Raw genomic sequence first — 12,981 nt, 5'->3', positions numbered from 1 at the left:
TTTTCTTGCCAACCCCAGACAGCCCAGACTTTCAATCACAGGTTTCTTGTGCTCTTTTGATTCCACAAGGACAACTAATTGCCTCCCTATGGGAAGCCTCCGTATTCGACATCCAACATCCAGCCCTCCCCACAAACCGTCATTTCCTAATCGTCCCCAGATATTCGCTCGCTCGCCTTCTTTTAGCCTAAAAGCAAACTCGACAATCATTCTAGCAATGTCTCAGGTGGCCTATACGGGGAACCAAGGTGTCTCTAATGTATCTCCTAGCAGTAGAGTGAGTTCTTATGGGCCTGTTAAGGCCCAAGCATTTCCTCAGGATCTTCCATCCAACTCAACGGTTGCCAATAATTCTAGTGACTTGGGGCCAGAGCTTCTCCAAAACCGTTTGAATAACAACTATCAGCTGGCTATAAGACAGTATCTGAACAAGAACTTTGCCAAATCATGGACTTTGGTAACCTCTTTGATTTCACAACTGGATCTAAATGACATTCATGTCATTGGATCTTCTGAGATGTCAGTGGAAGAAGCCTCCCAGGATGAACTAGTCTCCAACATCTACAAACTTTATTTGTCGTTGATTGACTTGCTACTCAAAGAAGACCAAAATTCTGTGGGAAATGGTTTATATGAGGAGATCCATACGATTTTTCAGGAGGGGGTTATTTTTCGTCAGATTGTACAAGTTTACAATCACAACTACCATTTGATTGATCCAGAACTAGCTCTCATGTGTTTTATTATCGAACTTAGTAACAAGTTCCCTCTGGTTAATCTAGATGAACAAATGGAAACCTATCTACTGAAGAACGACGTCTTCGCTCAACCTTTCCATATAAACCAACTGCCTGGCCCTATGGATGCTAGCATTTCTGTTCAAGATAGACGATTACTATCTCTTGAACGGGTTGTTGAGTTTTATTTGGTTCATGTGCTTTCCCAGATGAATCAAATACCCAGAGCAAAAGAACTTATTGCTCGGATTTTTTCTTCCGATGCCCAGCGAGTTCTGAGGTACTCTTCACTATTGGACGAGCATCTTCACAAGGTCAAAGAAGCCGAGCTGCTGCGTGAGAAGGAGTTATTAGATAGAGAAAGAAACCATAAGCATTTCAAGAAGGATTTCTTCTCCAAGAAACCAGGTAATGATACAGCGAAACAAACCCGTCAAGTGTCCCGTCCGATGGGTCCAAAGTCGCAGGACGACAAGAAACTCCAGAGACCTTCGTCTACTCCCCGTCAAGTGTCGTTGTTAGATAAGTTGAAAAGACTCCTTTTCCCACCATACTCTGTTTCGAATACCCCACAAGTACATTGGATTCTTCAAATGCAACGTTTCATAAGACCATTGGTTGCATCGTGCTTCATCATTTCATTACTTTTGTTTGTGCAAAAGTTGTCAACATCCAAGTCCAACCTAATGGCTCAATTGAAGCGTTTGAGAGTCTCACTATGGGTTCTTCTTGCCAAAATCTTGGATACTTTCCGAATGGCATTCAAGATTAGCTATATTTAATTTGGGATCTTCGTACCAATAGCTAATCGCAACTTACTGCCAAAACTGGAGAACAAGAATCGTTTACTGGTATTTCAGGGCATAGTTCAAACTTATAGCATACCGTTTATACCTTCTAATGAGATAATATCTAATGGTTTATAGCACAATTAAAAACATATTGAGCATGGAGCCCAGAATGTTACTACTGAGCAAGTTACACTAGGTGATTCATGGAGGCTGCTTGAGGTTAGCTGGTTACTACATCATTTCAACGGGCCCAGCTTCCCGGATTAGTTAAGCAAAACTGTGTCCAAAAATAAAACGAGATTGCAGCACCTGAGTTTCGCGTATGGTCTCCCACTACACTACTCGGTCAGGCTCTTAGCAGCTTAACTACGGTTGATCGGACGGGAAACGGTGCTTTCTGCTAGATATGGCCGCAACCGAAAGAACACCTTTTTCCTTCCCTGTATCAGCTTACTATTCCATGTTTATAATTAGTAATTATATTTCCATGTGGAACAGGTAGATCAGGTAATCTTACATTTTGGTGCCTCATCAATTCATGTCTGCAAATCGTCCATTGAGGATTTCCAAGGCAGTGAACTTATTCTGTTGTTGTTCAACCACTTTGATGAATAAGAAATAATTTCACCATAGTATAGGAATACTGCGAGCGTAGGTTCGATGTACACGGCCTTCTCGCCCAGTTCAAGTAGATTCCGTTTCGTTACTCCCTTCCACCTCACCCTCGATTCTTCCTTCTAGGGCAACAAACATCCTCTGCGCGCCCCTCAAAATGGAAGAAAACCACATATCGTTCTCTACTCCAAAAAGCAACATGGCTGAAAACAACCAAGACCTTTATCCCATCGCCCTATTGATGGATGAATTGCGTTATGATGACGTTGCCAGTCGTGTACAAGCAATGAAGAGACTAGACACCATCGCCATTGCTTTGGGACCAGAACGAACCAGGAGCGAGTTACTTCAGTACCTAGATGAAGTTGTTACCGACGATGAAGATGAGGTGATCTGCATCATTGCCGAAGAACTTGGGAAGTTCGTCCCTCTGATTGGAGGGCCCCAGTATGCGGTACTGCTGCTACCCATTTTGGAAAAAATCAGCTCTGTTGAAGAACCTGTTGTTAGGGATAAGGCCGTCGAGTCGCTCAACTTAATTGGTGAGACCCTAAGTGACGCTCAGATCGATTCTGAGTTTGTCCCCTTAGTGGAGAAACTTGCAAAAGACCAATGGTTCAGTTCTTGTGTTGCTTCAACTGGTCTTTTCAAAGGCATTGTGGCCAGGGTCGATTCAGAGAAACGTAAAAATTTGTTGAATTTGTACTTTTCTCTGATAAAACACGAAATCCCTCTGGTAAGGAAATCCTCGGCTACTCATCTTCCAGAAATTGTTGATCAACTTTCAGATAAGTTCGCTAACGTTGATAACGATGAGTTCAATTGGAATATCATCTACGAAATGTTTCAAGTCCTAATAGTGGATCACCAGGATTCTGTCAAGTTTTTGTCCGTTGAAGTTCTTATCTGCATGCTAGAGTTTCTTCATAAGATTGGTAACAAGACACACCATGAGGCGTTATTGCAGAACGTTCTCAATTTGATTAATGACCCAAGTTGGAGAGTTAAATACATGATCGCCAATAGATTTGAAAAGTTAGTAGAAGCTTTCCACGATGACCAGATTTCCCTGAGCTTGATTGGCGAGTTTGCCGGACTTATGAAAGATCACGAGCCAGAAGTCAGAAAAGCGATCAGTGAACAATTACCAGGTTACGTCAGACTCGTAAGTGAGACAGGTAATCATGGCTTACAACCTGACGCCAACAAAGACATAATAATCAAGGAGATCATCCCTTGTGTTAACAGTCTCTCAGAAGACGAATCAGAAGTGGTAAGGGCTGCACTGGCATCCCAGATTACTGGTTTAGCACCTTATTTAGGAAATGAAGCCACCATTGAGCACTTACTACCTATTTTCTTACACATGCTCAATGACGTCTTCTCTGAGGTGCGTCTGAATATTATCTCAAATTTGCAAGTTGTGAATGAAGTGATTGGAATTGAGAGATTAAGCAACTCCCTACTACCTGCCATTACCAGTCTTGCTCAAGACAAACAGTGGCGAGTGCGCCTTGCCATAATTGAGCAGATTCCATTATTGGCTGAGCAACTAGGAGTGTCCTTCTTCGACGAAGGACTGGGTCAACTATGTATGGGTTGGTTAGATGATCCAGTATACAGTATCAGAGAAGCAGCAGTGAACAACTTACAGAAGCTGACGCAGATTTTTGGGGAAGAATGGGCAAGAAAAGATTTGATCTTGCGAATCTTGGAAAGGCAGGATGACTTAATCAACTTTATTCATAGAATCACAAGTCTGTTTGCGTTCATGAAGTTGATTCCTGTGGTAAGAAATGAAATTATAAAAACAGATATTTACCCATTTTTTGAAAGATTGATCAAGGATGAGGTGCCAAATATTCGTTTCAACGTTGCCAAGGCTTACCAGGTTATTGGTGAAACTTTGCTAGCTAACGACCCCAAGGAGGCACCAGTAATAGAGTCCACGATTATCCCTCAATTGGTACAATTGACCAATGATGAAGATGTGGACGTGCGATTTTTTGCAACAAAGAGTTTGGAAGGTGTTAAGAAGGCTCTATCTAACTATGTCAATTAAAATGTCTAATGCCTTTTACAACAACAGGAATCATTGCTCCGGTGCCGACAGTAAACTCACGGTGACCTAAAACTTGTAGGAAGGAACGTATTGTTCCTGCATGACTTGTACAACTGACGAAAGTCGAATCACGACGGTTTTTAGCTTTTCCCTCTTCTGAATTCCAATCCAGATCGAACAGGAATTGCAAGAATCTATTTATTCTCAAGGTTTGCTCACCGATTGACTCTCTCCATTCCTCAGTGAAGTAATCGTCTATTTCATGAAAACCGGGCTCGAACTGAAATCCGTATTGATTGGCATATCTTTTCTCGATGGTTTTCTTGTCTGACCTCTGGTCACATCTGTTGACACCAATGGTTTCTCTAAGATTTTCCTTAATCATTGGAGCAACTCTTTTCAGGTCAAGAATCTCGTTCCAAGTGTTTACCAATGTCATTGCACTTCTTGTGAATGGTGAGGAGTAAAATTTTTGAGGCAAAGGACAACCTACAGAGAGCTCATTCTTCCATGCGTCTCTGTTTTCTAAAGCCTGGTTAACACCCCTCTCTGTCAGGTATGGATCTGGTCCCCAGACAATTTCTCCATCAGTGGTAAGATGACGCCACTTTCTGTTCCATTCTGGTAATCCATACTTCCCCACAGCGAAGTTATGGAATCCTTGGCCATGTCTGGCCAGAAAGAGTACTTTGTAGCATTCGTTATCGGCAGCAAACTCGTTCAAGGCATGTACCTGTTTAATGAGTTCGGACCAAGATTCTAACATTAATCCGAAATGTTGTTCCGTGTATCGAAATTTCAGATCGTCAGTAGATTCTTCCGCCTGCATGAAAAACCCTGGAACAACTTCAAATTTCCAGCTAAAGTCCTCTCGAGGCTGTTGACCGAGCAATGTGGCGTACTCCTGGAAATGATTAGTCGCAGGATGAGCGTCGTCGTAGTCTACTTTACTGGGTATAAGCAAAGACATTTCTCGGTGGGAGATAAGCTAATGAGTGATTATGGATAAAACGGTAAAAAAAAGCGAATCTTGGAAAATAAACGTGCTTAAATATAGTATGACTAACTACATCGCTAATAAATAAAAATTAGTAAAAATGCCGATAATGGAATCACCTTATGCGAGATCTTCAATGTCTAGTATCTGGGAGATATCTCCTCTAATTTTCCTCTCTTTAACGGCGACGCCCCTCAATGCTGCGGATTCCTTCTCACGACGACTTTTACTGATGATGCCTCTATCAATATTGTTGCAGAGCTTCTTGGAGGCAAGAGAACAAACATCGCATCTTCGACCCCTTGGGGTGCAGATGACTTGACCAAATCCTACCAGCACCGGATTGATCTCCTGCCATAACTCTCTGGGTACCCACTTCTCCAAGGCAAGTCTAGTCTGCTCTGGAGTCTTCGTATTCACCCATTTCCACATGTTTGCTAACCGATCGACATGAACGTCTACGCCTATTCCATCGTTGATTCCCCAGGCGTCTTGTAGCAAAAGATATCCCATTTTGGGACCTACACCTGGAAGTGCAGTGATCTGTTTTATGTTCTTTGGGATATCTCCGTTGAATTGCTCTTTGACTATCACCGCAGCACTCTTGAGGTAAACTGTTTTCCTGTTATGGAATCCTATTTTATGTATCAATTCGTCCAGCTTGGTAGGCTCCACATCTAGAATCGCCTGCAAACACAATCCGTTTTCGTACCCCACACTCTTGAAATAGTCGTTCATACTCTTCATGACTTCATAGTTGACTTCATCTTTAGTTTGCGAAGAGAGCATAAGAGATACCAGTAAGCGGTATCTAAATAGGGGGCCGGATTTTTCTTCAGCGATTCGTATTGGTATTGTGGCACATCCCATCGAATCAACGGGAGTGGTAATCTTAGATCGGATCAACTTAACTTCATTATAAATGGGAAAAAAGTTCTTCGGTATTGGAGTCTCTTCCAGCTTTACATGTGTGTCTTCTTCACTCTTGACACGTGCCCTTTTCGTATCGTTTCCGTGGCTTTTCACCTCTAAACTAATAGGTTCCGATTCTTTCTTTACTTGGATCACTGCTGGAGCCGGTTTCCTTCTAGATCCATCCAAAGCAACATCAGAAATGGTCGAACCAAAACTCTGGGCCATCTGGGAGGCTAGCTTGAGCCTCTTACTAGTCCTTTGAGTGAAAAATTCACTCTTCACCATGGTTTACCACTTGGTAGAAGTATATGGCTATCAAGTAGTAATGCTACTACATACATCGCGCGACATGGCCAATGTTGCAATTCTGCACTTGGGAAGACCAAAGAATTTCGGATTATGTAATCATCATCATAACTTTTATCATTACTATATAACTTTCTATTTGAACTGAAATATGTTTACAAGAGGGATATGATCGCTTGGGAATTCATCATTCGGAAATCCAACCTGACTTGCCACATACGACGGATCAACTTGACCCAGTTCTCGAATTAGGTCAAACTTTTCTTTGTTGTACCAGACATAATCTATGATGTTAGTGTACTTTTCTGTAAATGTAGTGAACGGAAAATTGCCAGCTTGAAAGAGTCCATTATAGGAAGATTTCAACTTGAGAGGATCAGAAGATTTCAGAAGATCCAATGTTGAACCGTAGTCGTATTTTGTGAACCATTTTTCATAGTCCCGATGCAAATCGATATCCCCCGTCTTCAGGAACTGATAAACGAAGGAATCGATTTGACTGTTCAAATCTCCGCATATAATTAATGGAATGGGGTCCTTTGGGCTCAGTAAACCCTTTTTCTCTAGTTTTTTCTGAAATTGGCGGATCACATTGCATATTATAAGCATTTGTATTAATTTTACATCTTGAAATTTGGGAGACCAATACAGATGAGTTGTGCTTACCATCACAATTTCACCAGAATGCTTATGCCTCAACGCTGCAACCAAAGCAACTGTATTTCTAGGTAGAACACGCTCTTTGAAGTCTTCTGTATGTTCAAACGAAGGAAAATCATGCTCTCTGACCAAATCTGCCAGATCAAAATCTACATGGTCAATCACCTCAAAAACAGAATCTTTGTAGAAGATAGACACACCATCAAGATTCCTTTCGGACTTTGTCCAATAATGTGGTGGCTTCTTCCTCACGAATATGCTTCGGTAATCTTTTAACGGAGATGATTCCCCTGAGTTTTTCCAATGGGTATCGTAAATGTCGTATTCCATCTCTTGGAAACACATGATGTCAGTATTAAGGTCTCTAAAGTTTTTATCCAACAGCTGCTGTCTATAATTCCAGTCGATATCATTTTCAGGTACGTATTTAAACACTTGAGGCCAGATGTAATGTTGGTTCAGAATGTTATAGGTGCTCACAGAAAACGTATCGCCATAGCTGTTCGGCTTCTGAACATCTATCCAACGCCTATGCTTAGTGACAGTGTTGAAATTTCGACTCCCATACAACAACCGAACTGGCCGAACTATACTGGGCCTTAGTCTCATGTCGTAGGATATTTTGAGGATGAAATATCTTCTTCTACTTGGGGGTTGTTTATCGGCTCGGAAGAGATACGGAGAGGCATATCCAACCACATCCTTCGCGCCCTAAGGGGCCTAAGGGGTTCATCTTTCCTCCTAAGATTGCGTTGCGTTGCCTAAACTACGAGTGCCATCGACTAACCTATATGTTTATTATTGGTTGCAACTAAACACTATTATACATCACTGGCTCTATGTCTTGCGAGATCCTCGGAAATCACTGCGAAAATCAACTCGAGTGTCTGGTCGAGGTGCACTCGACTTCTTGAACATAAAAGTACTCAGAAGAGGAATGTGGTCTGAAGGGAAGTCTGCATTGGGGAACCCAATAATGTTCTTGCTGTAATCTGGGTCGACCTGACCAAGAACTCCTTTCACCGATAAACTTGGAGTAGAATACCAAATATAGTCAATAACATCTGTGAAGGTGGGCGATACGTTGGTGTATGGGAGTTCACCAATTGAATCGTATGACGACTGTAAGTGGAAGGGATGGCGGAAGCCTTCTTCGGTAAACTTTCCGTAATCTCTGCCTATAATGTCCTCATGCTTGTCAACAGTTCCCTGAGAGAAAAGTTGGTATACCGCACTATGAACTTTAGAGTTGAAATCACCACAAATTAGTAGAGGAACCTTTGTTATATCTTTAGGAGATAAATGCTTTCGAATCACTGCCTGAAGTTCATCTAACAACACACCTACTTGCATTGTTTTCACATCGTTGAACTCTGGATCCCAATGCAAATGTGTATTGGCCACTACCAGCTTATTTCCAGAGGGTATGTGTTCCAAGATAAGTACACTCGCAATGTTATCTTTATTAAGAAATCTGTTGAACAAGTCTTCTGTTTTCTTGAATTTGTCCTGTGACATGGCAATCCTTCCATACTCGAAATGTTTCCTTTCTACGGCTTGGAACTTGGAAGTACGGTAGAATGTAGCACAACCATCTACTTTGTATGCACTTGATTCCTTCATCGTCTTAGCACGACTCTTTACGTGGAAGATTCCCTTATATCCATGCGACAGCATGATTGGTTGCCAAAAATCATCAAAAGTCTTATGCTCAACTTCTTGGAGACAAATTATATCAGTTTGCAAGTCTAGGATTTGCTCCTTCAATCGCTCTCTCCTATAGTCCCAGTCTAAAGCCCACGAGGGGGTGTATCTATACATCTTCTTGGTAGCATAGTGCTGGCACAACGTGTTGTAAGTCATCATTGTGAAGGTGTTGACAATATCGTCTTCTGTCTGTTGTTGTCTATATTCTTGTTCTTCAATAATCTCCCCATCGTTGCTGAAGTAAATCCATTGTCTTGATTTAGGAGGCGTTGGTCTTGGAGCATTATCGCGTAAATGAATGGTTAAACCTCTTGAACCACGCTTTGCAAGTATATTCACATATTCTGGGTTCATGTTTACATTGCCCTCAATACCCAAAAACTCTAACTCATATAGGTTACCAAATTCAAAGGGTATATCGGTCAACCTGTTGTCAAAAGCGTAAATATAACGCAAATTGAAAAGTATTCCCAATTCAGGGGGAAAAGAAGAAAGTAAATTCTGTGAAACATCCAGCACCGTTAAGGACTTTAGTTGACGAATGCTGGACGGTAATTCTGTTAAACCGTTTCCATTTAGATATAATTTGGTCAGAAAATCATAACGGAACAATTTCTCGCTAAGATGCAGAAGCTGTTGACCACTCAGGTCTAAAGCCCTCCATAATTGACGAGTAGGATCTTTCAACGTGGAAGCATCAATTTCTTCATCCTCATCTTGAGTGTCATTGGATAACTTCTTAAACCACAGTAATGGGTCGGTAGCAGACTTGTTTTCACCAGATTCGGCTTGCTCTGCAGTTGGATCAGTGCTCATTAGTAGTGTTTTCGTGGCTTCCAATAAGTTTGGAGGTTGGTTCCCCTGTGAACCATCAACTCCAGGCATATTGTTATTGCCATTCTTACCAAGTAGCTTTCTGGAAGAAACAGCAGCATGACGAGCATAGAAATGGGGCTGATTACACTTTCGGGACATCTGCACCAATTGTACTTGATGCTGCCAATGAAAAGTGGTGGGATCTTCAACCTGAATTGTGTCATAGTGGGGGCTCTGGCTAGTAGGTTGGTTTTGACCAGGAGGAACAACAGAAGAAGATTGTAACGTCTGAGATCCAAGAACTACATGTGGTTGCATTTGCTGATTTCCAATTCTTTGACCTTGATGAGACTGTGGACCTTGAAAGAGAGCCTGAACTAGTAGAGAAGGGTTGGATGAATCTGTCTGGGGCTGGTTGGTGGCGTGAGAGCCTTGCAATTGCTGGAGAAGGTATTGCGAAGGAATTTGCGTTTGCTGAGGCTGTGGAGCATGTCGCATGATTCCCTGACCGTTTCCTTGCGCCTTATATTGGGAAGCGGTGTTCATAATGGGACCTTTCAGTGTAGGTCCTTCCTTATCTTTGTTTGCTTTGTCGACGAAAATTCGCTTCTCGCTGGATGTTGAACGTTGTAGCTGGATGCTGGATGTCCGACAGAACGATCCTAGCTACAAAAACATCACACAAAGCTTGAAAGCGACTTTGGGAGACATATAAACAACTACTAAAGGTATAAGATGTCACATCTGACGGGTGGCTCGTGCCGATCGTGTTCTCTACGTATTGATGAGTTATTCTTGCACTTGCAAAGAATGAATAAAGATTACCTAAGCATTCATTTGATCGCGTAGAACTCTTGGACTTGCAACGTAGTCCAAGATTCCGTACGAACTCCATGGGATGCTGTGTATCTAAAGACTCCAAGGGTTCCTCAGAAGGGACCAATGGGTTGAATGAAAAGAGAGAATCGGAGAAGCACACCAGGTCTAACGTTAAAAGCTCTAAACCGAAAAATAAAACCAAACCTGTTGGTAAAGTTAAACACAAAGATCAGGGTAAACCTTTAGGTGGGGATGTGCCCACACAGAATGGTCTTTCACCAAAGGAAGCTGCTGCTCTTGCTGCGGAAAAGAGACAAGAGAAGAATGTCAACGGTGCATTGGGGAAGAAGCTTCATCAGGAACGAGTCAAGAGTAATAAAAAACATCTAGAAGAGCTAAGCCAGCAAAAATTGCAGGAAAGGAAGGAGACTCCTTTAGTATTTGATTAAAGGATTAGTAGCATGCTCAATTGAAAGTTATAGCAGTTTATTTCGCAGATGAACATGTCCATCGGAGCTAGTACTAAAGTGTAGTCTAGAATAAACAACTTTGAAAGTCTTATTGTAACGACTAGGATCAGGACTGGAAGTAATAAGAGTAAGTCCCACCCATCTGCTGTAAAAACATGTTTGAACTGTCGTTCCCCCGACTTACGTAAGTTACATGTATACTTGCCGAACCGATAACTATCCGGAACCTCTATGGAATTTCAGACACCCTCGAGAATATGACATCATCCACAAAGAAAAGGAATGGAACTACCAAAAGTCAGTGGGAATGCTACCAGTTGCTTCTCATGGGCCGGCTCGCACAAGGAGCTGTTCTCACGAACTAATTAGTCTCCTTTGCAGCTCATAGGCTTTTTCTTCTTGGTCTCGTTTAGGCAGTCTCCTCGGAAAAACTCTCAGATAAGAAGCATCCGCAATCGTCCATTGAAACTCACGTCTAAATAACGCAAATTGAATCGATATAAGTATTCATGGTTTGCTGCTGTTCTCACTAAGTATTTCTCACTTTTCAGCTTCAGTACATTCACACATGCGTAACGATAAGATATCCCTATACTCACCGGACTACTATTTGGCTTGCACCGTGGGTGGAGCCCTAGCATGTGCACCAACACACGGTGGAATAACACCACTGGATCTTGTTAAATGCCGTCGTCAAGTCAATTCTTCATTATACTCCTCTAATTGGAAAGGAATCACCAGCATTATCAAAAATGAGGGATTCCCCGCTCTCTACACTGGTGTCTTACCCACGTTTATTGGATATGGTCTTCAAGGAGCTGCCAAGTATGGTGGTTATGAGTACTTCAAAAAACAGTACACTGATTTGAATGGAGGCAAGGCAAACACTTTCACCTTCCTTGCAGCTAGTGCTACAGCTGAGTTTATTGCTGATATTTTCCTGTGTCCCTTGGAAGCCATGAAGGTGAAAATTCAGACTACTCTACCACCGGATAAGCCCAATCTTAGAGAGTTGAGCCTGTATAAAGGGCTGGTTCCCCTATGGTGCAGACAAATCCCCTATACCATGGTCAAGTTCACCAGTTTTGAGAAAATTGTGGATCTTATCTATAGCAAGGCTATCAAAAAGCCAAAGGACCAGCTGTCGAATTTGCAACAGACAGCAGTGTCATTCACGGGAGGGTACATTGCAGGTATTTTCTGTGCTGCAGTATCCCATCCAGCTGACGTGATGGTGAGTCTAATGAACAACAATAAAGAAGGACTCAGTGTTGCCCAATTGTACCAAAAGATAGGTTTCAGCGGTCTTTGGAACGGTCTAGGCATCAGAATCGTCATGATCGGAACCCTGACCGGATTCCAATGGCTGATCTATGACTCATTTAAGGTTTATTCAGGGCTCCCTACGACAGGAGGTCATTAAAATGGCGGATGTCGAGTTAATATAATATTGATTGTCACACAGTTTTATATAGATCACTCCTTTCAAGTCATTTCTTTTTCCATACCAAGGCTTGGGAGTTAATGCAAGGTCATCAACTATACATCACCTTTCTCCTGATCGTAATCGTATCGTAAACCCGGTGTCATCAAGTGGCGTACTGCAACGGCCGTTTTGCGTGGGGTTTAGCGTATTTGCTCCTCTCAACGGTTGTGTAGTTGACGTATAGTTGGTTGTCGTGGCCCCTTTTTTTTCTCTAAGCACACCACATGATTTCTATCCCTCTTTTTCCGCATTTTGCCTCCCGTTCGGCCATAACCTCCTGCTCGCTCTAATTCCACCAACCTCTTTTCCCAACGCCGGAGACCGTCCGATAATAAAGAGTAAATGCGGGGAAGTAATGTGGTTGGCACACTACTAATATTTTCAGGCATTTGACTCCGAAACTTAAGATGGAACACACATCTATGAATTTTTTCCCATTTGATACACAGAACTAGCTAAAAAAACCATCAAAAAAAAAAAGTACTCGGACCGAAGGACTTTTTATACCATTACCGTTTTCCATTTTCTTTTCTAAACCCCCACTCCTATTAATTGTTCTTCTGGGTTCATTGTGTTCAACTGTTTGATGACTTTATCCCA

At 42.1% G+C, this 12,981-nt stretch overlaps 7 protein-coding genes across 7 annotated transcripts; 4 read left to right on the top strand and 3 right to left on the bottom strand.

Annotated features, from left to right (window-relative positions):
* Positions 1-88: 88 nt before the first annotated feature.
* Positions 89-1,519, top strand: PAS_chr4_0495 (Hypothetical protein; the record flags this gene model as incomplete). Its single annotated transcript, XM_002493884.1, has 1 exon — positions 89-1,519. The coding sequence occupies one exon, from the start codon at positions 89-91 to the stop codon at positions 1,517-1,519; it is 1,431 nt and encodes a 476-aa protein (XP_002493929.1).
* Positions 1,520-2,300: 781 nt separating this feature from the next.
* Positions 2,301-4,205, top strand: PAS_chr4_0494 (Regulatory subunit A of the heterotrimeric protein phosphatase 2A; the record flags this gene model as incomplete). Its single annotated transcript, XM_002493883.1, has 1 exon — positions 2,301-4,205. The coding sequence occupies one exon, from the start codon at positions 2,301-2,303 to the stop codon at positions 4,203-4,205; it is 1,905 nt and encodes a 634-aa protein (XP_002493928.1).
* Positions 4,198-5,175, bottom strand: PAS_chr4_0493 (uncharacterized protein; the record flags this gene model as incomplete). Its single annotated transcript, XM_002493882.1, has 1 exon — positions 4,198-5,175. One exon carries the CDS (start codon positions 5,173-5,175, stop codon positions 4,198-4,200), a length of 978 nt encoding a protein of 325 aa, XP_002493927.1.
* Positions 5,176-5,322: 147 nt separating this feature from the next.
* On the bottom strand, positions 5,323-6,402 carry PAS_chr4_0492 (DNA N-glycosylase and apurinic/apyrimidinic (AP) lyase involved in base excision repair; the record flags this gene model as incomplete). Its single annotated transcript, XM_002493881.1, has 1 exon — positions 5,323-6,402. The coding sequence occupies one exon, from the start codon at positions 6,400-6,402 to the stop codon at positions 5,323-5,325; it is 1,080 nt and encodes a 359-aa protein (XP_002493926.1).
* Positions 6,403-7,920: 1,518 nt separating this feature from the next.
* Positions 7,921-10,439, bottom strand: PAS_chr4_0490 (Component of the CCR4-NOT transcriptional complex; the record flags this gene model as incomplete). Its single annotated transcript, XM_002493880.1, has 2 exons — positions 7,921-10,219; positions 10,432-10,439. 2 exons carry the CDS (start codon positions 10,437-10,439, stop codon positions 7,921-7,923), a joined length of 2,307 nt encoding a protein of 768 aa, XP_002493925.1.
* Positions 10,440-10,499: 60 nt separating this feature from the next.
* On the top strand, positions 10,500-10,874 carry PAS_chr4_0489 (Hypothetical protein; the record flags this gene model as incomplete). Its single annotated transcript, XM_002493879.1, has 1 exon — positions 10,500-10,874. The coding sequence occupies one exon, from the start codon at positions 10,500-10,502 to the stop codon at positions 10,872-10,874; it is 375 nt and encodes a 124-aa protein (XP_002493924.1).
* Positions 10,875-11,463: 589 nt separating this feature from the next.
* On the top strand, positions 11,464-12,318 carry PAS_chr4_0488 (Mitochondrial phosphate carrier, imports inorganic phosphate into mitochondria; the record flags this gene model as incomplete). Its single annotated transcript, XM_002493878.1, has 1 exon — positions 11,464-12,318. One exon carries the CDS (start codon positions 11,464-11,466, stop codon positions 12,316-12,318), a length of 855 nt encoding a protein of 284 aa, XP_002493923.1.
* Positions 12,319-12,981: the final 663 nt, after the last annotated feature.

This window comes from Komagataella phaffii, chromosome 4 (assembly GCF_000027005.1).
Source record: "Komagataella phaffii GS115 chromosome 4, complete sequence".
NCBI lineage: Eukaryota > Fungi > Ascomycota > Pichiomycetes > Pichiales > Pichiaceae > Komagataella > Komagataella phaffii.
This window is presented reverse-complemented; position numbering and strand designations above follow the sequence as displayed.